Here is a 21,686-nt window from a genome sequence, read left to right as displayed (position 1 = left end):
TTCACATACATATGAAATATATACCTATATATTATATATTTATATATTTATATTCAAATAACATTTATTTAATAAATTTATGATGCAAGGTTGAGAAAACCCAGATGACATAAAATGCTGATTATAAGCTCTCAAGAAATCATTCTAAAGAAGATGTAGACACATATGATTTTACATTATTGTGTTGGCCATATTTTAAATACATGAACTATAAAATTGTATCTACATGCCTTTATTTAAGATCTAATTTTTTTGCATCGGTGGATGTATTTTAATTTTTTTAGTTATATCACATATAAAAGCTCCTGATGTTTTAATTTCTTTTTGCTTTCCACGGTGTAAGAAAATGACAAATTGAACCATTTTTCCTTTATAATAGCTCCAGTAACAAATGCTCCAATAACAAATGTTTCAATAACAAATTTATTTACAAATAAATAAATAAAAGTCACAAAGGTAAAAGAGTCTACCTAGAAGAAACAATTTTAGAAGCAGAACTTTGGGGCACCTGGGTGGCTCAGTCGGTTAAGCGTCCAACTCTTGATTTCAGCTCAGGTCATGATCTCAGGGTCCTGGGATTGAGCCTCACATTAGACTCCACGCTTAGTGGAGAGTCTGCTTGAAGATTCTCTCTCTCTCCCTTTGCCCCTCCCCCTACTTATGTGCTCTCTCTCTCTCTCTCCTCTCTCTCTCTTTGAAATAAATAAGTAAACCTTTAAAAAAGGAAAAAAGAGACAGAAACTTATTCTAATGCTGGCCCTGCCCCTAGCTGTTATGTTTTCGTGGTGAATGTATTTGATCTTTATGGTGCACTTTCTCCTTGAAGCCCTTCTTACCTCCCATCCCTGAGAGGTCATTGGGAGGTTGTTCTTGGCTGTATCAAGCCACATCCTGTCTCCCTGTTCACGACTGACCATAGAGCTCTTTTGTCCCTCCTTGAGGTGAAAGGCCTGTGCATTCCTTATGTCTTTCCAAGCCCAAGGAGTTTCTTTTCCCCTTGTGTAGACAAGCTCCATCGTCTATCTGAAGGCCCAGATAAAGTGCCCACCGTAGTTTTACTGTCTTGAGCCCAGTTGCACAGCCTTCTTCAGACAGACATCTGCCTCATTGTCTTATTTTATATGAAGCTCCAACTCTAGTTGTTAAGTCAGTCGGGGGCTATCTTTAAATCAGAGGTCACAGTGATTGTGTGTGTGTGTGTGTGTGTGCACATGAGTGTGTGTGTGTGTTTGTAAAATGGATATGTTGGCAGCATTTAGATATCAGAGGGTTTTAAATAAAAATACAGATTTGCATTGCCCCTTGAGAAATTAGAAGCCTTCGACCACTTGCTCTGCATGTCTACATAGCAACAGATGGCTGGGAAGTGTACTCAGGGTTTCCTCCAGTTTCTCCCACAGCTATTTCTTCTTTCTTACCCCAGGCTAGCACAAGTTATGTCAAGATTCAGTTTGAAGCTCCTCTTTTAATAGAGGGGCTGTCCTTACTTATCAGCTGTATGTTGTTGTCTGCTTCCAGATTCTCTATAGGCTGTGATTATGGAGATGGGGTATAGAGGGACATTAAGAACATATATCTTTGGCTTATGGCTCTCCTTTGCTTTCATACCATCAAGTGCTCAATACCTGGCATATGAAAGGAGTTTCATAACTGTAAGCTAGGATTAAAATAATTGTGCAAAATGTTAACAATATTCAGGAAAGCAAATGGATTTTTATATCGTCAAATTTAATTGAAAGCCTTTCTGTTCGAATGTAGTTTTCTGACAACTAAGCAGTAATACTGAGGACTTTATGTGTTATTTTGATAGTAATAAAGAAAAGCATGACTCCTTATAATTGGATGCCCTACTGAGTAACACAGAAGCCAGATCTGACATTTAAAGACGATGAGGTAGGAAGTTAAAGGTTGAATGCAGGTGAGAAGAGGTAAAATATAGTGAGCTTTGGGTTTTCTTAAATGTATATATATTAACCTACTTGACACCATGTTGCTGATTAGTGAATGAACAAAAATGAGTTTAGAGTAATTCCTCTCCAGTGATAGGCATGTGATTCATACTTTGGAACACACACTACACAATCAAGCCCTTGCTGAGATGCTGTGCCGCCTATTAGATAAATAGCTGGGTCCATAATGGAAACAAATGAATGTTTTGGTGAGGTTTGCAGTGCAGAAGAGAGAGGAAAATAAAGTCCCATTACTTCTGCCTCAAGCAGCATGCTATTACCTCCCTGTTTTAGAGACAGACATAAAACTTCACGTTTTATGGTCGTGTTGGGCCCCTGTGTCCTGGAGAATGCCACCGCATCGTGGAAGAGAGAGCAGCTTTTGTCTCTGAACCTTCCCCGGAAGACTAGTGTGCTCTGCCTCACCTTGGCCCGTCCCTAATATTTTTTCCTGCCTTAATTTCGTCTGCTCATTGCAGCTCCTTTCTGTTTCCATACTTCATTTGCTTCACTATATCGCTTCTAGAAAAATTTATGCTTACTTAAAAAATAAACTTCTCTGTGTCCTGTAAAATGGAACAAAAATTAAAACACCTAAACAAAGAATTTATAAATGCTTGTGTAAGCTGAAATGGAAGCATATTTTAGCTGGTGTTAAGAATGTTCCTTTTCTATAACTATCCTGTGGAATGAATGTAATTGTAAAACTCATTCTCAGAAATTTATGATTCAATACAAATCATACAGAGGCCGAGTGAAAATTTAGCTTTGCTTCAATCATAAAAAGGCAAATATTATAGGCACTTGAAAATAATGAAGCTACATTACTTTTTTTCTTAAAAAAAAAAAAGCTTCTATAGTTTAGAGTTGATACTATTTCAGAATGGCTTCCTGAAAACCCCAGGAACTAACTTAGGAAATATTTTGAGAATGACTGGAAATTTGTAGAAGGGATAAAAATATGGCTTCCCATAAAGCAAAATTTTTAGTGTTTTCATGCTTGGACATCCTCATTGGCCATAGCTTCTCTGACTTGAATACTTCATATCCTTGTACATAGAGAGTCTTCTATAGAATAGATGACTGTAACAATATGACAACCCTTTCTTATGCTAATTTTGTGTGATACTGGCTATAATTCTAGATGGTTTATTTATACACAGACACACCCCCCCCACACACACACACAATTGCTTTGTTGCTACTGGTCAAAGTAATTCACGTTAAATGCGACTTTTAACAGTCCTCCTGCTTCATCATAATGGTCTCTAATTAAATACTCTCCTGGAATTCTGCAGACTGGTCTGACTTGCTCACAGAGAGCTGACACAGCCCAATTCCTTACCTGCAGTAAGTGAGAGGATGAACGATCTTTTCAGAGAACAGCCCCATGCCTTTGATGTCTGGAAATAAAAAGATTACAGTCCAAGAAAGCAAGGTAAAAGGGATCTATGGCAATCACAGGTGGAAAGAGGCAGACTGTTTCTGAAAGAAATCTATGAGAAAGCCTGGACTTGTTCATCTTTTCCTCATTAATCTTTTACAATATGAAGCATTTAATTCAGTTGCCACAAGTAGTGTTTTCCAAACCTGATATGCAATTGTTTCATAAACGGCTTGGGTGCCTTCTTGGAAAATGTAGGGAACTAAGAGCTTCTTGTACATTTTCATTTTAATGTTTAATAAAATATATAATAAAAGACCCCAGTTGTAGAAAATCGTGCTTGTATCCATGAACTCTATACAATTTTAAAAGAAAAGCATTTGAGGCCAGTGGTATTGCCATAGAATCATCCCTTTCCAAACCTTCCACTTCTCATCTTGTCCATCTCTGGACATTTCCGTACTCTTTTCCAGTGCTGCCCACGTGGCCCTCCGCATGGGCAGACAGCGCCTTTGTCATGGCCTGCAGTGGGAAAGCAGCCCTGCGGGTGTACAACACAGTGGCCCCGGTGAAGAGCTCAACGCCATTCTTCCTGCTGCTCAGACCAAGGCCATGGTGACGTCATTGGCTCCCTCTTTCTCCCACCTTTCCCCAAATCCATGGCATGGCTTCATGGCAGTGCCTTTACAATTCATCTGGAACCCATCTTTCCATCACTTCCACCTCCTACATGTATCACTCTAGTGTAGCGCAAGCCACTCATCTCTTTTGCAGACAACTGTGATACCTTCCTAATTAGCTTCTCCGTCTTCCCTTGCCCTCTACAGTCTTGATCACACAGCAGCCAGGGAGATCTTTTTCAGATGTAAGAGAACATACTTCCTCTGTTCAAAACTCTCTAAACCTTCACTGTACAACATGAAATCAACTTCAGTCATTGCCATGGCTTGCGGGGAGTGAATGCTCCCTCTGATCTGCCTCCACCACCTCTCATCTCCTTTGACAATCTTATTTACTCCTCCTTATCCAGCGATAACCTTTTAATTCTGAAAGACACCAAAAACAATTAAGTCAAAGCCTTTGCCTGTACTGGTCCTTCTACTCAGAGTTTTCCTCGAATATCCCCATGGCAAGCTCATGACTACAGAAAAGTCCTTTCATCACAGAAACTTTCTGTGACTCCTTCTCTTAAGGAGGCCCCCAACCCCTTCTCTCTCTTTACCACACTTTAGTTTCCTCCTTAGCACTTACCACCTCCCACCGTATTTTATTTTTTGCATTCACTTGTTTTTGTGTCAATCTCTGCCCTCTAGAATATAAGCTCAGTGAGAGAGCAGGGTCTTTGTTCCATTCTCTTCTATAATCCCTACAATAATCCACAGAAAATATTTAGTTAATGTCTAGTAAATGAGTGAATGAATCCTATCTTATCAAAGAGCATCTAGAGTGTATGTGCCTTTTAGGGAAAATAATTTTTATATAGTAAATAATATTCTCAGAAATTTATTTTCTACTTTATATTTCCACATTATACTAAGATGCATAATAGAGATATTTATGGTAGTAGTGGCTTGTCAGACATTCCTCAGAAGTCACTGTCCTATGAATGCATATAACTAGAAAACTGGCAGCAAGTTAAAATGTTTCTCTTAGAAGCAGATGATGATTTCTACCTACCTCAGTTCTCTTTATAAATAGAGTATTTCACCCTTGTTAACAGCTTACTTGTTGAAGCTTGGAAAAGTCAAAATCTTTCTATAGAGTGAAACCATCAAACTGAGGCTTGAAAGGGTCCTTACAGGTCATCTACAACTATCTTCCTAAAGGGCTGGCCAATTTATGATGGGATTGTTTTCAGTGACAGAAAACTGTCTACATTGTTGGGCTATTCATTTTGATTTTGGATGGATTTTCCTTAGGTTAAATGAGTCTGAATCTAGGTAACTTAGACACACTGGTCTTCATTTTTTGGAATCCAGAGGACAAAGCATAAACTAGGAAATAAAGAGATCTAGAAGAGTGAAAGCAGGATGCAGAAAATGAAACTTTTCTACTGGAACATTCCCACCTTTCAAGTTTAATTGTACCTAGAAGTAAAGAAGATATTTATCTGATTCCCTGAAACCTAGGAGGAAGAATCCTTCTTTATTTTATGTAGAAATACCCAGAGTTTGTATTTGCTATTGGATCTCTAATCGAAAATATATTGGTTAGTATTGCTGTGTAACAAATCACCCCAAAATGTAGTTCCTTAAAACAACTCCATTTTGTATTTCTCACAAGATACCTATGGATCAACTTGGCAGTTCTATTGATCTGGTTTGGACTCTGCTGATCTCAACAGGGCTCATTCATGTGCCAGCTGTTAGCTGGTCGATTGGCTAAGGGCCAGCTGGTCAAAGATGACCTCTGCTGGAAAGGAAACGTTCCTCCATGTGCCTCTCTTATATCTTCAGCAGACCAACAGCATGCATCATCATAGAACTGGCAGGAGTCCCAGAAAGGAGGTGGAATGTGCAAGTACATTTTCAATCCTCTCTTTTGCTTCGTGTTTGCTGTCATCATCCTTTGCCATATTACTGAGCCAGAGTCCAAGTGGGAGGGGACCAAAAGTGACAAGGCAAACGGTATGGATACAAGGAGGCCATTAGTACAATCAGTCCATCACAGGCCAAAAGCACAGGAGGAGAGGGTTGGACTTACAGACAAAATACAAAGGAAGGGAGTAAAAGGAAGGAAAGAGATGGAGAAAATGAAATCAAAATGAAAGATAGCTAGGTGAGGAAAGAGATAAGGAAGAAAGGTTGAGGAGGTGGAATAGAAAATGCGTGAAGAAGGGAAAGTGACGGTACTAGATCTGTAGGAATCCAAACGTGTGAGACAATAAACAAGCTCTTGTATAAAAATATAATATTCATGGTAGTATAATAGTAATTTCCAACTGATAGCAGTACAGACTCAAGTTCTGCTTTGAGTATGGGAAAAGAAGAAATACAATCACCACAGAATTATCTGGTAAAATATATCTCACCCTGCAGAGGAAAATTGCAGTCACAGATGTTGGAGAATGAAAGCAAGTGACAAATACAAGTTGGCAAAGCTTTCATACTTACTCCTGATCAGGCATGTATGAATAATGTTATTTAGCAATTGTGACTTTGTCTTATTAGGATATATAAAATATAACTGGAATTGGAAATATTATCTATGTTTTTTCTAATGTTTTTGTCTTTTCTTCTTTAATTATAAGTCAGTCTTTTTTTTTAAGATTTTTATTTATTTATTTGAGATAGAGAGAGCACAAGCCAGGGGGGAGCGGCAGAGGGAGAAGGGAAAGCAGACTCCCCGCTAAGCACAGAGCCTGATGGGGGGCCGGATCCCAGGACCCCGAGGTCATGACCCCAGCCAGAGGCAGTCACTTAACCAACTAAGCCACCCAGGTGCCCCTATAAGTTTGCCTTAAATATAAATTACACTTATATTAACATTTCTTCCTCAACATTGTATATAAAACTGAGTAATCGTATAATGTCCACTAAGAAAAGGAATTACATATATTCATATTGAGTATGGCTTAGTAATCACTAAATAAATTATGTCAGAATTTCATTTAGTAAGTGAACCTTTAGGGACAGAAATGTTGGCTTTGTTTTATTTTTTTCTGTTGTCCAAATATCAGAATACTTCTTTAAAAGAAAAACTATTTTTATTTATTTATTTTACAGAGAGAGAAAGCAGAGGGGAAGAGGGAGAGAGACAAGCAGACTACACGCTGAGTGTGAGCCAGTCTCAGGGCTCAATTTCACAATCCTGAGATCATGACCTGAGCGAAAATCAAGAGCTGGACACTTAACTGGCTAAGCCACCCAGGTGCCCCATCAGAATACTTCTTAATGCTGGTTAAGAACTGGCCATACTGATATAAAATTGGTAATACCATAATATTGTTTAAGAACAGACTAATTTAGGGATGCCTGGGTGGCTCAGTCAGTTAAGCGTCTGCCTTTGGCTCAGGTCATGATCCCAGGGTCTTGGAATCGAGTCCCACATGGGGCTCCCTGCTCAGCAGGGAGCCTGCTTCTCCCTCTGGTCCACTGCCCCGCTTGTGTGCGCGCTCTCTCGCTCTCTCTCTCTCTGACAAATAAATGAATAAAACCTTAAAAAAAAAAAGAACAGACTAATTTAGTACATAAAGAGAAAATGTCATCTTGCATTTACTTGTTTTGAGATAATTCCATAAATTTCAGATACATTAAAATTTCCTCTTTATTGGTTACCTTCAACAAAATAGCCCTTTCACAATTTCATGATGTCATGGACAAGAGTAAGTAGTTCAGCCTTTATTATAACTTCTACCCAAGTTATTCCCCTTGCTTCTCATTTCTGTGCTGTTTATTATGGTTTATACAACAAGGTCTGATCTAATACGGTCTTAAATGAATTATCCACAGGCGGCCCATGGTCTGCTCATTCCACCTTAAGATTTGTTGGTACATTTATCCTTCCCTTGTTGTTTCTTGGCCCTTTATTTATTGCAGATGGTTTCGTGCCCATTTTTATGTCTATAAAACTGGTAGTAAAGATAGTAATCATATCTCCAGTGATTCTTTTCTAAATCTAGAAAAATTGGCTCTCAGAGTTTGTCTCATTTGTAACTATTTCATATATTCTCAATGTGTTTTAATTTTTTTAAACTGTAAATGTTAAAAATGTTTGTCATATTCAGATTTGGGTTCCACTGAGGTTTAAATTTAGGAAATGTGACCTTGAGATGACCCATAATAATTCATAAGTTTTCCATATAGGTTTCAATCAGAATAGTGAAGTTCAGCATCCATTAACACTTGGCAAGTTTCACTACCTATTAATCAGCAATGATATTGTTTTTTTTTTTTTTATTTATTTTTTTTTTTTAAAGATTTTATTTATTTATTTGAGAGAGAGAGAGAGAGAGAGAGAATGAGAGATAGAGAGCACGAGAGGGAAGAGGGTCAGAGGGAGAAGCAGACTCCCCACTGAGCGGGGAGCCCGATGCGGGACTCGATCCCGGGACTCCAGGATCATGACCTGAGCCGAAGGCAGTCGCTTAACCAACTGAGCCACCCAGGCACCCAGCAATGATATTGTTAAATATATATTTAGCAGTGCAGTGCACTTACTTGTCCTTCTCTGGGTTTTATATGTATAAGGCCACTTGTAAACAAGGATTTTTTTTAAAAAGCCATGGAAAGTAATATAAAGTATTTTAGGAAAACAGAAGATACAAAAGAGTCTCTATTCCTGAAATGACAGCCAGCACTAAATGTATTCATTTGCACTCGTGTGCACCTATACATGAGTTGAGTTTTTGGCATTCAGCATCAGTTAGATTCTCTGAGAATCTATTTACTTTCATCCTCAAGCAGCTGTCTATAGGACCAGGAACTCTCTTGTCAATTTAATCCATCAAAAGCACTAAACAGATGTTATGTTTTGGTATTGTATGCCTTTCTTCTGTAATATTTCCCACTGGCTCTCTCCCTGGTCCTTCATCTTCATCACCTGATTTTATCCAGTAAATAGGATGATCACGCTCCCCGCCCCCACCCCTAAATGAAATTCAAATCTAACACATAGCAATCTGCTTTTTCTTTTCCAGATTCCTGTCTTGGTCACACAGATAAGTTCGACCAACCACCCAGTGAAAGTGGGGCTGTCTGATGCCTTTGTCGTTGTCCACAGGATCCAGCAAATTCCCAGTATGTAGAAGTGTAATTGCAAAATCTGAGCCTGCTGTGGGGTAAATTTAAAGGAGATTGATTTCAGTCAGATGTGATAGTTTGAGCAACAGAATCACTTAACCGATTGCTGCTTGTAAATTATATTATTTGGTTATATTATTTGGTTTATAACTCTTATTGGTGTTTGCTATCTCTCTGTTACTCTTCAACTAATAATTTAGGTAAAGTGGAATTAAACAGCTGAGCCAACGGTGTGTAATTTCAGTGTCTTTGGGATAGTTAGCTTAATTGCACAGGTGTATTTCTTTCATTAATAAGAAGAACATAAAGGAATGACAGATTATTTGACTGATAGGTGTATGAGTTTTATTTGTTTGTTTGGCTTAAATTTATCAGCAAAAGAGCAGCTTTGTGCCATGTTTATGTCTATCATGTTTGTGTGAGAGTCTGAAGAAAGATGAAAGAAAAAGTGTAAATTGAAGTAAATAAAAACTTTGGTGGAGCTATTCTAACAGAGAAGATACATATTTTGTTTGTTTAAATCATTTTCACTTATCTCATCTAGTTTGCATTTGTAGAATAAAAGCATATGTGTTCCTGGGCAACTATTTGTCATATTAGAAATTCAGAATATTAGAAATTCATCATATTAGAAAATCAGAAAACCACTGTTGGTAGTGGTTCTGATCATGTATATAGCCATCATTTGAAAATTTCTGTTTTTTAAACCTCTATTTCAAGAAGAATCCTGAGGGACGCTTGAGTGTTAATACTGAAGATGACTGTGTCCTAGACATGCTTATTTAAAGTGAGAGATGATAATAAAATACATCTCAAGCTTAGATTATCTCTTTCCCTTTTTTCTTCAAAGTCCTTCTTATATTTCAGTATAGGGGTAGACCTAATTTATCACATGCATATGCTATTTGGTCTTCCCTCGAACTAATTCTATTCAAGTATACCATCTCTCAAATACAGAAGGTAAATGGAGTGGAAATTATTTAGACTTCAAATTCTTAGACTTTTTGTATTGGCTGGAAACGTAGTAGGGGTTATCTTACAACTATGATTTAGAATGATGTTCATCTGTGGCAATAATGCTTAGTGAAGAATGTGAATCTTCCATGGCAGTTTCTCCTTATTAGCTGAGAGTTACTGGGAAGTAACATTTGACAGAACTGTTAAATCAAGGCAGATTTTCCAGAAACGAAATTATACTGTGAACAAAGCAAGGATATATTAGCATGTGTAGGCACATAGACATCCTCTTAAATAAGAGGCCATGTCCTGGGAGAGCCAGTTGATTCCCCTTTGAGGACGAGGGTTTTTCACATTCCTTCTTTCAGGGATGTTAAATCAAGCATGACTTGAGTCAATTATTACACAAGTAAAACATTAGTTTTAGTTTATTTGTGGGTGCTTTTCTTCAGAGAAAGAATATTATTTGCAGCTTCCTCAAAAGACATCTTGGTCCACATTGATGTTCTGGTATATTATTGTTTAGACAAAAAGACCCACCCGAGTACAAAAGAAAAAAAATTTGACAAATATATGATATGCAAGTATTGTCTCAGAACTGAAGCATGTTAGAATTGTGCTTAGACCGTAGAACCCAAATTGCAATTTTGCATCCCTTGTTGTAAGGTAACAAAATAACTGTTTTGTTTTGAAGAAAAATCTTTTCCAAATATACATTTTATTGAGTAAATTGGCAAAATTCATATGAATTTTGGGAACAGATTATGTCTGATGTTGAGACTCAGCATTCATCTAAAAAAATTGCACAAGTTTAGGGAAAAGCTTCCCTCAGGCAAGCCACCTGCTGGAATGCCATTCACATTTCCTGTTGACCTCACTGTTCCCCATCCTGAGAAAATTAGCCAAGAAAGAATGGAAGTTCTGAGTTTCAAATCCACTCATCCCTGCCTTTAGATGGGACCGTATTTCAGCAAGAAAATTGGAATTGATGTGTTCTATTTAAAAATCTTTTGGGGAACAAAAATTTAAATCTCCTTCAAAATCTGTTCCCACATTTATAAGGGTAACAGTGTCTGTTACATGAGCTTCTCTAGAGAAGGAGAGATATGGTTGCATTGTATTCTCAACCTAAAAAAAAAAAAAGTGTATTTATTTATGACAGAGATTAGGCTAACCCAAGGTTAGCATAATATGTTATACAACTATTACTTTTTCCTGAGACTATAAGATGATTCCTAGAGACCTGTATGTTACCTATTTGTGCAATCAGAATTTAGATAAATATTTAAATTATTTTCAAAATTCTGCTCTCTTATTTAACAACCCTCATTTTTAGGAGTCATCTTCACAGGGAATTTAAATCGTTCATCTTTGTTCCCCCTTTTCCTTATCCTGAGTGAATTTAGGGAAAACCTCATCATTATCCTAAGTAATGAGAGGTTTCGTTTCTTCTCTATTGCAAGGTACATTACATAGGACCCTGTTCTCATAAGATCAATTTTCTGTTCTTTTCATCATTTTAGTTACACAGGTTATAGAGCCTAGATCCTTGGCTTAATCTACCCATGACAACATGGTAATGCAAGCTATAACCTTGAGAATAATTTTTCCCAGTGGGACCACAGTTGCTATACCATTCTTTGTTCAGTTGGTGAGGGTTTGGTAAAGCATTTGAAAAGCTGGTAGGTAGGTTTAATTTATTTATTATGAAGATTTCTCCTCACCCACCCTTTCATTATAATATCAACAACAAAAAACTTGTTTTGCAGTTTTTTAAAGACTTCCAAATAGTAAATGATGTCAATGCAACTTTCAAGCGTGGTTTCTTACCATAGTCTTTACCTTTCAAAAAAGATCAGGTGATCTGATAGTTTAAAATATCAAAGGGAATTCAGGCATTGTTAGTAAATTTGCGAACAGTTTTGAGGTTACAAGGGAAATTCCTTTGCTCTTTCCAAAAAGAAAAAGAAAAAAACCCATGGTGAAATTAACCTTTATATCTAAAAAAGAAAATAAAAGATAAAAATTAATTAGCAGTCCAGAAAGAATAAGGGATACCATAGTGGGAATACTAATCATGTATTAGACCTTGAGCATTTTATTTAATTCCTATAACTTAACATACAGAATGGTCATCTTAATACCTATGATGCAAGAGGTACATAGCATGCAGTGCTTGGCACCAAATAAGCACTGTGTTTGCGTCCATATTTATTGTTGCTTCATCAGCATCAACACTATCAGGGGACGCCTGGGTGGCTCAGTCGGTTAAGCATCTGCCTTCGGCTCAGGTCATGATCCCAGGGTTCTGGGATCGAGCCCCACATCAGGCTCCCTGAGCAGCTGAGAGCCTGCTTGTGCGCTCTCTCCCCATCTCTCTCTATCAAATAAATAAATAAAATCTTTTAAAAACCCCCCAAAACAAAAAACATTGTCACTTTAAAAAGACAGTGATGCTAAGATGTCCACATCCAGAACAAGTGCTCATGAGAATGGGTCCACAGGGGATTTCCACTAGAAAACACCTCGACACCCTCTCTCTGAAACTCATTCTAAGTATCGTTTGTTTTTTGACTTCTTGGTGTGTCTGTCTGTCCATAGGTCTCTTCTATTTTTCATACAATATTTTGTAGAATTTTAGAAACAAAAAGAACATAGAGATCAGCTGTTTCAGTCTCCGCAGGTACAGATGTGAAAGAGGTCTACATACAACGACTTTGATTATTCATTACAGAAATCCAAATGTAAAAACATGCTTGTGATGATAAGCATAGTGCATATTAATTCAGAGAAATTTGTAAAATAACAGTGAATACAAAGAAGAAAATTTAATTGGTCTGTAAATCTACCACAGAGAGATACCAATTAATGTTTCCCTGCATCTGCATCCAAACTTGTGTTTATGGTAGATACACATGTAAACACATGCACATTAAGAAAATTAGCATTGGGCTATAAATAATTTGTCACCTATTCTTCCATTCACATATATAACACATTTTTTTCTACACTGCTAAATACCTGTCTAAAATGTGGCCATTAATAGCTGCAACAAATTCCTTTATTTCATAATTTATGTGACCTGTCTGAACACTGGTTTGTCATGTTGGTTGCTTTTCATATTAATTATCAGCAAAACAGTGCTGAACATCTCTGTTTGTAAATGTTGACACAACTCTTTAAAGATGAATGTGTGGCCATTGACTGTTGATGATTTTTTTTATGTACTTTGACAAATTGCTGTCTGTAAAGGTTGTACCAATTTACTTCCCCACCAGCTTTTTATTAGATATCCCATTTCCCCAGATGCTCTCAGACACTATTATCGTTTTTTAAACCCTGCAAATTTGATCGGTGGAACATGATATTTCATTGTTGCCTTAATATTCTTTTGATTATCAGAAAGTTTTCACATTGTCATGTATTGATAGGTCGTGTGTCATTTCCATAATTTCTTGTTAAATAGCTTTATTAAGTAATTCTCAGCCTCTGCTTATGTCCCTCCAAATTCTTTTACACAGTGTGCAGAGATCTTCCCGGCTAAACATACGGTTCTCCCTAGGACCATTCATACTTGTTGTGTCTTTCTGCTCCAACTTAACACTCCGAATTTCCACCTGAATCTCTAGGGTGCTGACCTCCATCGGGCCTCACCTTTTCTCTGCCTTCTGAGCTTAAAGAGCATAACACTTCCAGCAAGAAAACCCAGGAAATCCACTCTTGCCTTCACAGTTCTTTTATTTGGGAACGTAAAGCAATGCCATTTTAGTAACGTGAAAGTTAGTTTTACACATACGCAGAATTCTTGTCCAAGAAACCAAGCTGGAAAGCTGCCGACCTAACTTGAAATGGTTTTCCTATAAGTTAACGATAACGGCTATTTCCGAGTCCTTGAGAACACTCCGCTTTATTCTTCTCACCAGCCTCTTTCTTCACGTCAATCCCTTTCTCATCAGCATCTGCTGTCTTCAATTTATTGACGTTGTTCCTGCTACAACTTGCCTTTGCTTTGTTGTTATTATTATTCACAGCTCAATAAGAAATGTTAGCATTTAAGATAAAAGTCACAACTAATTTGGAGAGTAAATATATTTTAAAGATATTCAGAAGTTCAGTGAACTCTTTGAGGACCATTGTATAAGTTTGTCATATGTGGTCTCTTTATAAGCTTTACAGACCAGGCAGCAATTTTTCAAAGAACTTGACCAAAATTATGTTTACAGACTGAAAAAAAAAAAAGAAACTTAACAAACAAAAAGAGAGATTTGTTTTTTACTCTGCAGAATGTCTGAAGCTTCAATTGCCAGAAAACATAATAGCATAGACCAGTACTGTCTAATGGAACTTTCTGCACTGAGAAAATATTCTAAATCTGAACTGTTCAGTATTGGTCTCACTGGTGCATGTGCCTACTAGCACTTGAAATGTGGCTAATGACATTTGGGAATTGAATTTTTAATTTGATTTCATTAATTAATTTTAATTTAGAGAGTTACATGTGACTAGTGGTTACCATATTGGACAGGGTGATAATAGACCATATACACATATTTAAATAAAATATTATATTTCAGGTGTAACATTTACAGAACATACATTTTACTTCTTTGCCTTCAAAAAGCCTTAGACCTTTTGATACGATTAAATAGTAAATTTTCAAATATAAACATTCCATTATAACTGATCTTCCCCAAATAAAACAATTTGTAATTTTGGTTGGCTAGTAGGACACCTCCGTTATAATTACTTAACTGCAATTAAAAAAAAAAAAGCATCTTGACAACTATGGAGGAAATGAATAATCTTGAAAAAACTGATGATATTTTTTCTTTCATAACCCAGTTTAAAGCTCTTCTAGAAGAATTGAGCCTCTCTTCTTACTCTCAAAGTTATCAGGGTCTTTTCATTCATTTAAGGACACGCTGATCCACAAATCCTTTAGTAAATTGGGTCTTCTTACCTTCTTGGCCCTCAAAATGGAAAGCACTTCAAAATTATTCATTTTACAGAGGATAAAAATTGCTTCTCTTTCCAGCCCAGCTTCCTCAGTTGCTTTGGTTCCCACATATGCGTTTGTCCGCTCAAGGCTCAACAAAAGGAGAAAGAAATAGAAATCATGACATTTTCCCCATAAAATATCTTCTCATAAATCTCTTCCAAGATAGAAAGGGTTATGAAAAATGATGTTCTATTGCTTAATACATACATTGCAAGCATACCGTATTTGGTATGTTTGATTTTTTAAAAAGAAGCAAATATTTACGAATTTTCTGGATATTAGAAATCACTGATTAGTTAATTGTAAAATATTTCAGAGTGTTTTTTAGAATCTATGAAAGAAAAACAATTCCTTCAGGGACTTGTGGCTATGTTTTTTTTTTAATCTATTCAGTCATTTATTCATTAACTTTTTATCCTATACTGATATCAGATAAAATAAAATTTTAGCAATACAGAGATGTGTCTCTCGATTTATTTGATAATTTATTCCTAATATAAAATACTAAAAGTCACAGAAAGGACTTCAATACATTATTAAAAATTCAAGGCATTTACACATATATGTGTTTAATGAATATCTATTGAGTACCTATTAGGCTAGGATTTATTGGTCTAAGGAAGAGAAACCCAACTTAATGTACTTTTATTTTATTCAGTAAAGTGAATCAAAAGCTCATCTTTGCAGTGGTTCCCTTACTGTGGAAGGAATAGGAAAGTAGTCAAAATAGTTCTCAAAAATAATCTAAATAGAAAAATCTAATTTTTCTATCAAGGTCTCTCTGCCTTTTTAATTTTAAATTATGACCTCAGATTCGATTTTCCACTTTTCTCTCGCATGTTTGCCTTCAAATTTATACTTCCCTTTGCCTTAATTACTTCTTATTTTCCCTATTACATAATGATTATTTCTATTTAACTTACCCTTCCCTACTACACATAGAATATTTCTATTTTTAACTAACACTGGTTAGATACCTTTATAAACATGCCCACATGTTACTTTTTCCAGTTGGATTTTTTTCTAGGAAGTTTAGTTTCTTGGAAATGTAGGGGATTTTTCTTACACAAGTGCCAAACATCTGCATGATTTAGCACGAAAAGCTTTTTACAAACTTGATTTTAAATAAGGAAATCTTACTGCATTTCACCCAATTTGATTTAAGAAAGTCACAGTCTTCTTTTCTCCCAGAAAAAAAAAAAACACACACACACACACACACAGAGACTTAATGACATTGCCAATGTACATTACAGAATCTCCCCATAAGTCTCAGGAATAAAGAGGTGTGTTCCCCCGCAGGAAGCACCACGTTCAGAGGAACAGTTCCTAGGTCAATGGGAGCCATGATGTTAGGCCTGCCATCCACATGCCACACCAGCCCACTCAGATACTTCTTGACCATTTACTGTCCCAGTGTTCGTTCTGGTTCTCTTCTTGAGCAAAGACTGCTTAAAGAAGTCAGAACATGCATCTTGTTTAAGCCCTTGGTAAATATACGTGAAAGGAGGAGAAAAGTAAAGATTGGTTTTAGATGAATTTTCTGATCTTCTTTATGTTTGCTCAAGTAACTTATGACATCTGCCCATTTGGGTATTAATAGTGGCCTGAAACTTCACAAGCAGTGAGAGAATGATGAGAAGAAAATCGAAGAGGCTCAGCTTAGTACTTCATGGCCCTCTAAATTTTACATTGCCTTAGCCAAAATGAATTACATTTTTGTTTAATAGAATTAGAACTACAGAAGGAATAAAGAAATGTTTGAAGCAAAAGCATCTTCTATTTGTAGATGCTTGATTTAACAATGCCAACCAGCTATTTTGTTTAGTGGATTACATTTTTGTAATTCACTGCTGTAATGGTGTCTCTCTCTCTCTCTCTCTCTCTCTCTCTCTTTTTTTTCTCAAGAGTCTCTTTTTTTCCCCAAGTCTTCATGGCAGGAATGAACTTGTGCAGTACATGCCCTTTACATTAAAGAGTTCTCAGTGAGTGGTGCTGTGTGATGGGCTCAGTTGGAACTCGAAAAGAAATAACCACTTGGGAGGAGTCATGAAGCATTGGCAATGCATAAGTAAGGCCATGCTAGCAAATCATTTACTTGACAATTCAGACAATATTAAAATATTTATATAAATGGAAGAATCTGCCAATTTAGGAAATGACTCATACATTCTCTATGTGAATGTTAGCTTTAAAAACAGGCAAACAAACTAGATCATGGCTAATCATGCCACAGGGTATTCATTAAACTGTGTTCATTTAGGCCAGAGTGAATATTGATTGGACAGGATTCCTGGTGTTTCCATATGATCACTCTGTTCCTGCCTGTTAATATTGCTCAGAATTTCTAAAAAATGCAATTCATTAGTCACACTTTGAATCATATCACCTTAAGATTTTGGATACTAAATTTTATTCTCTACATGTTAGTCTGCTCAGAGATTTAGTTTCTTTTATTTTTTTTTAATTGTTAAAAGCCCCTGATGGTTATGATAGTCAAAATCAGTTTGTAAAGTTGTAAGAAAACAGGTAAAGCTGTATCAGCACTACTAAGACTGAATTTTTGGTACAGCATTATTTTGGCTTTCTAAAGAAGACACATGAGCTAAATACATTTCTGGAAGCAAATGAAAGCTTCTAGTGTTGGCAGGAGCTGCCAGTAAATACATTCCTAATTACTTGTTTCTGACCGAGGTATCTCTGAAATACAACAAAAATGGCCATTTGGAAGCTCTCATTAATTGGCAGGTCATCAAACAAAAATCATTCTCATTAATCTTAGTTTTGTTAAACTCATTTCATCCCCATAGTTGGAGGGGTCTGAGCAGGTGATATAACTAGCATAGCAAAAAAGGTCACTTTCCCTGAACCCCATATGCATAATTAATAATTAACTTCCAGAGAGGCTCCATAGCCAACATGTCAGTAGTTTGAGATTTTCAAAGTATAATATGAAATGAAGAGGAAAACTAGTATTTTAAGCACCCACAAATATGATAGAGCAAACTTGAGTATGAAGGAGACTCAAAAACCCCCAACCCTGTGATCTCATGGCAAAGCCATGTTATTGAATGCTATTTATTTATTTCCAAGTACGAACTTATTTAGTAAAATACACGAGAAAGCAGTATATAGGAAGGTATATTATTTAGACAAAGCAGAAGCTGGATAATCCTTTTATGTGCCTTAAAACTTAAAAAAAATTGTGCCTCAAGAAACCTTATAAATACCCTAAAATTAGTATTTTCTCTAATGTTTGATAAAGTTTATACCTTAAAAATGATATATGCATCTTTCCCTTATACCAAAAAGAAATGAATTAGATTATGGTTCTTAAGCAGTGTTTTCCAATCTAATAAACCTGAAGATACATTCAGCAAATGGCTCTAGAACCCCTCCAAGCCCCAAAAGAGTTCATCTGAGGCCACCCCCCCTCCTCTTCCGGAGCAGAATTTCATGGTGAATCATCAGAAATAAGTGAAAGGATATGAGTGGATAAAAGTAGAGGTATGTGTAGGTAATAAGTGGATGTTTGACTTCGCTCCTGGATGTGTAGCTATATCTACATTTCCTGAAACTTTTAATAAGAGACAGCTCACTATCTCCTCAACACCACATTCCTGCTTTATGTCCTAGAGGTGATCACAGCTGGGTCAATTGACCTTAGTCAAAATTTAAGTTTCTTAAAGCTAAAGTGGGAGACAAATTCCTGGAAGCCTGATTTCAGAGGCTTAGTGTGACTCCAGTGCGTTTAAGTCTATAGAAATAGACCATTACATGCAGCATGTAACCAGTGTGATGTATAGTTAGCATGTTGGACATGTATTGAGTACTTGCAGTGTGAAAGGGATTGTTCTAACCAATTTGCACTTATTATCTCATTTTAGTTGTCAAAACAACTCAGTGGTATAGGTACTATTATCTCTATTTTATGGATGAGGGAACCGAGATACAGAGAGGCTAACAAAAGGAGCCCGGGGTCACACACATACTAAGAAGCAACATTGGGATGTGAGCCACACAAGACTGTTCAAGAGCATATACTACCAACCACCATGACATACGACTTCCCAAGATTGGATACCATATTTTTTTCAATAAGATTATAGCTTTCCAAATAATTCCTGATAGATATGATAGTATTCAGGTAATGCCTTCCTGTCATCACAGGCATTTTCAGAGCTAAATAAAATGCTGATAACATTACTTTTCCAGTTCCATTTACCAAACTTCAGGCAAGCTCATTAGCATAAGGCTCAGGTCTTTTTTTAATAGGAGATTTTAAATATATTTCATCAACGGTCTTGATTGTAATAAAATGTTTTTGCCATGTTTATCTAATATTTAATTATTAAAGTTCATGTCAAAGTCTCCCATCTAGCCTTTTCCTCAGAGATACGGTTGGATCTGCTAATGAATGATTATAAATTTGTTCATGCAATATAAGTACCAATTATTAACCTTCCTCAGACATGATACTGTATATTTAATAAATATCAGTACTAAATTTTTGAGGTGATTTAAGTTCTGTTTTTCTTTTATTAAAGAAATTTCATTCTAAAGCTTTAAAGCACTCAGACTCATCTTCTGGCAAAATAACTTTATTTAGGCTGTGATTTTTATTTATTTTTTTAGGCTGTGAAAAATTTTTAACTGCTACCCATTCCTAAAGGAGTCACTTTAGCTTTATTTTCAAAAAATGGTATCATCTTACCTTCTTGATTTTATGTCAGAATCTTTCAAAATACATAAATCTATTAAAATGTCTTGAGTATATCATAGGGAACAATGGGGTGGAGCCCCTGCTAGTGAAATGAGGTATCTGGGACTATAATCAACATTTCAACTTAACTGATTAAAAAAAGACTTCTGGGTATTTCAATACGTGATTTTCAGGTTTTCTCTTATAATCAGTCTCTTCACAGGGATTGATTATTTTAAATCTTCGTTTTACAACCAGCTTGGGTAAAAAGTATATCATTTCCACATTCATTATCAGATGTTGTTTTACAGGCGAAGACATCTTGAAAGGTTATTTTTTTCTATTTTTGTTTTTACAGATGTTCGAAGAAGAACAATTTATGAATACCACCGAGTAGAGCTACAAATGTCAAAAATTACCAATATTTCAGCTGTGGAGATGACCCCATTACCTAGTAAGTTACCATGTGAACAGGGCTAGGTGGAAAGTTTAATGATCTGATCTGTTTATGCATAAGTATCTTGCTCCTGTGTGTATATGGGGGGTAAGAGGGTGATTTTAATTTTGGTTGAGCAATCTTTTTTTTTTTTAATTTCTCTCCATGCTGCCAATTAGTCTTGATAAACCTGTTCTGTCCTGTTTCCTAGCATGCCTCCAGTTTAATGGTTGTGGCCCCTGTGTATCCTCTCAGATTGGCTTCAACTGCAGTTGGTGTAGTAAACTTCAAAGGTAAAAAAGAGTAATACAGAAAATTTAAAATTTTTACCAAGACTTGTTGCTTATAACTCTTCCATTGAATTTTAGATGTGTCAGGTGTGTCGATTAGGTATATATGAACAGATGTATACATGTAAAAAAAAAAAAACAAAACCCATGACCAAAAGGCAAAAAAATGCTCAGGATTTTAGGGAATTTTAGTATTTTCCTTTGAGCACTCAAAATTACCAAAAACCTTCAGAGTCAATAAAATAATTATCTGATATACATTTATTATCTCTATGGAGCTTAAACTAGATGGTGATTGTGATTGATAGGTCTATAAATTGATGCTCTTGGCCCATATTCTTCAGAAAACATGGCATGACATATCATTACTCTAACAAGGATGGTGTATGCATGGTCACATGCACATTCTTAGTAAATTCCAGTGAATATCTCAAAGGTTACTGGTGAAGGTTAGAGATGTGGTCTAAAGTTAGGCAATAAAGTGAAACTAACCAACCTCTACAGAAAAAGAATGTGCAGTCTGATTTTTCCTGAATCGCAAAAAGGAGTTTTTATTCCCTAGAGTTTTTCAGAGAATGAATGATCATTTGTTGGAAATACGGAGCGAAGACTTAACTGTGTTTTGTTATTCACTCAATCATTTTGTGCATCAGTTATAGCCCAATCAGTGGGAAAGCAGCAACAAATCATACAGATGTGGCCCCTGCTCTACCCCCCCCCCCCATAGAGTTTACAGTCTGTCTGGGAATAAGTCCCTTTCCACCTTCAGAGTCTATGAAAAGTTCTCCCCACAGGTGAAGAACCAAATCTTCAGGGTCTTTGTGTGTTCATGTTGCATCAGAGCTTCCTGTTGTGGGCCAGCCTCTGTCTTATCATCTTGCTGCAGCATTTGCTCTAATGATAGAGGCATGGTCGGGAATACGTTATTGAAATGTTATTGAAGTATAAAGAATAGAATGCCAAGTCCTTGATAATAAGCTGTCAGAAACATGTTTGACTTGCTAACTTTGGGGCAACCAGTACAGTATTATGGTTAGAACAACATTACTTATTATAACCTCTGTTTTGTTTTCAGTACAACCTGTTCCCGTAATTTCCTTTGTGCCATGAATGTCAAATAACGAAAAAGCAAGCAGGAGATTAACATTCTTAAAAATAGATTTTAACTTTCCTGTATCTCCAGAGTGGAAAGAACTGCTTTACAATTAAGAGTCTGTGGACATTTATA

The 21,686-nt window shown here is 36.3% G+C and overlaps 1 protein-coding gene across 1 annotated transcript in view; it reads left to right on the top strand.

Moving 5' to 3' along the window:
* PLXDC2 (plexin domain containing 2) overlaps positions 1-21,686 on the top strand; it is a 469,728-nt gene that overhangs the window by 325,268 nt on the left and 122,774 nt on the right. Inside the window, exons 7-9 of the mRNA XM_027592981.2 lie at positions 8,972-9,071; positions 20,091-20,186; positions 20,380-20,461. Coding sequence (XP_027448782.1) covers positions 8,972-9,071; positions 20,091-20,186; positions 20,380-20,461 — 278 coding nt within the window. The remainder of the gene's footprint in view (positions 1-8,971; positions 9,072-20,090; positions 20,187-20,379; positions 20,462-21,686) is intronic.

The sequence above is a fragment of the Zalophus californianus genome, chromosome 9, assembly GCF_009762305.2.
Source record: "Zalophus californianus isolate mZalCal1 chromosome 9, mZalCal1.pri.v2, whole genome shotgun sequence".
NCBI lineage: Eukaryota > Metazoa > Chordata > Mammalia > Carnivora > Otariidae > Zalophus > Zalophus californianus.
This window is presented reverse-complemented; position numbering and strand designations above follow the sequence as displayed.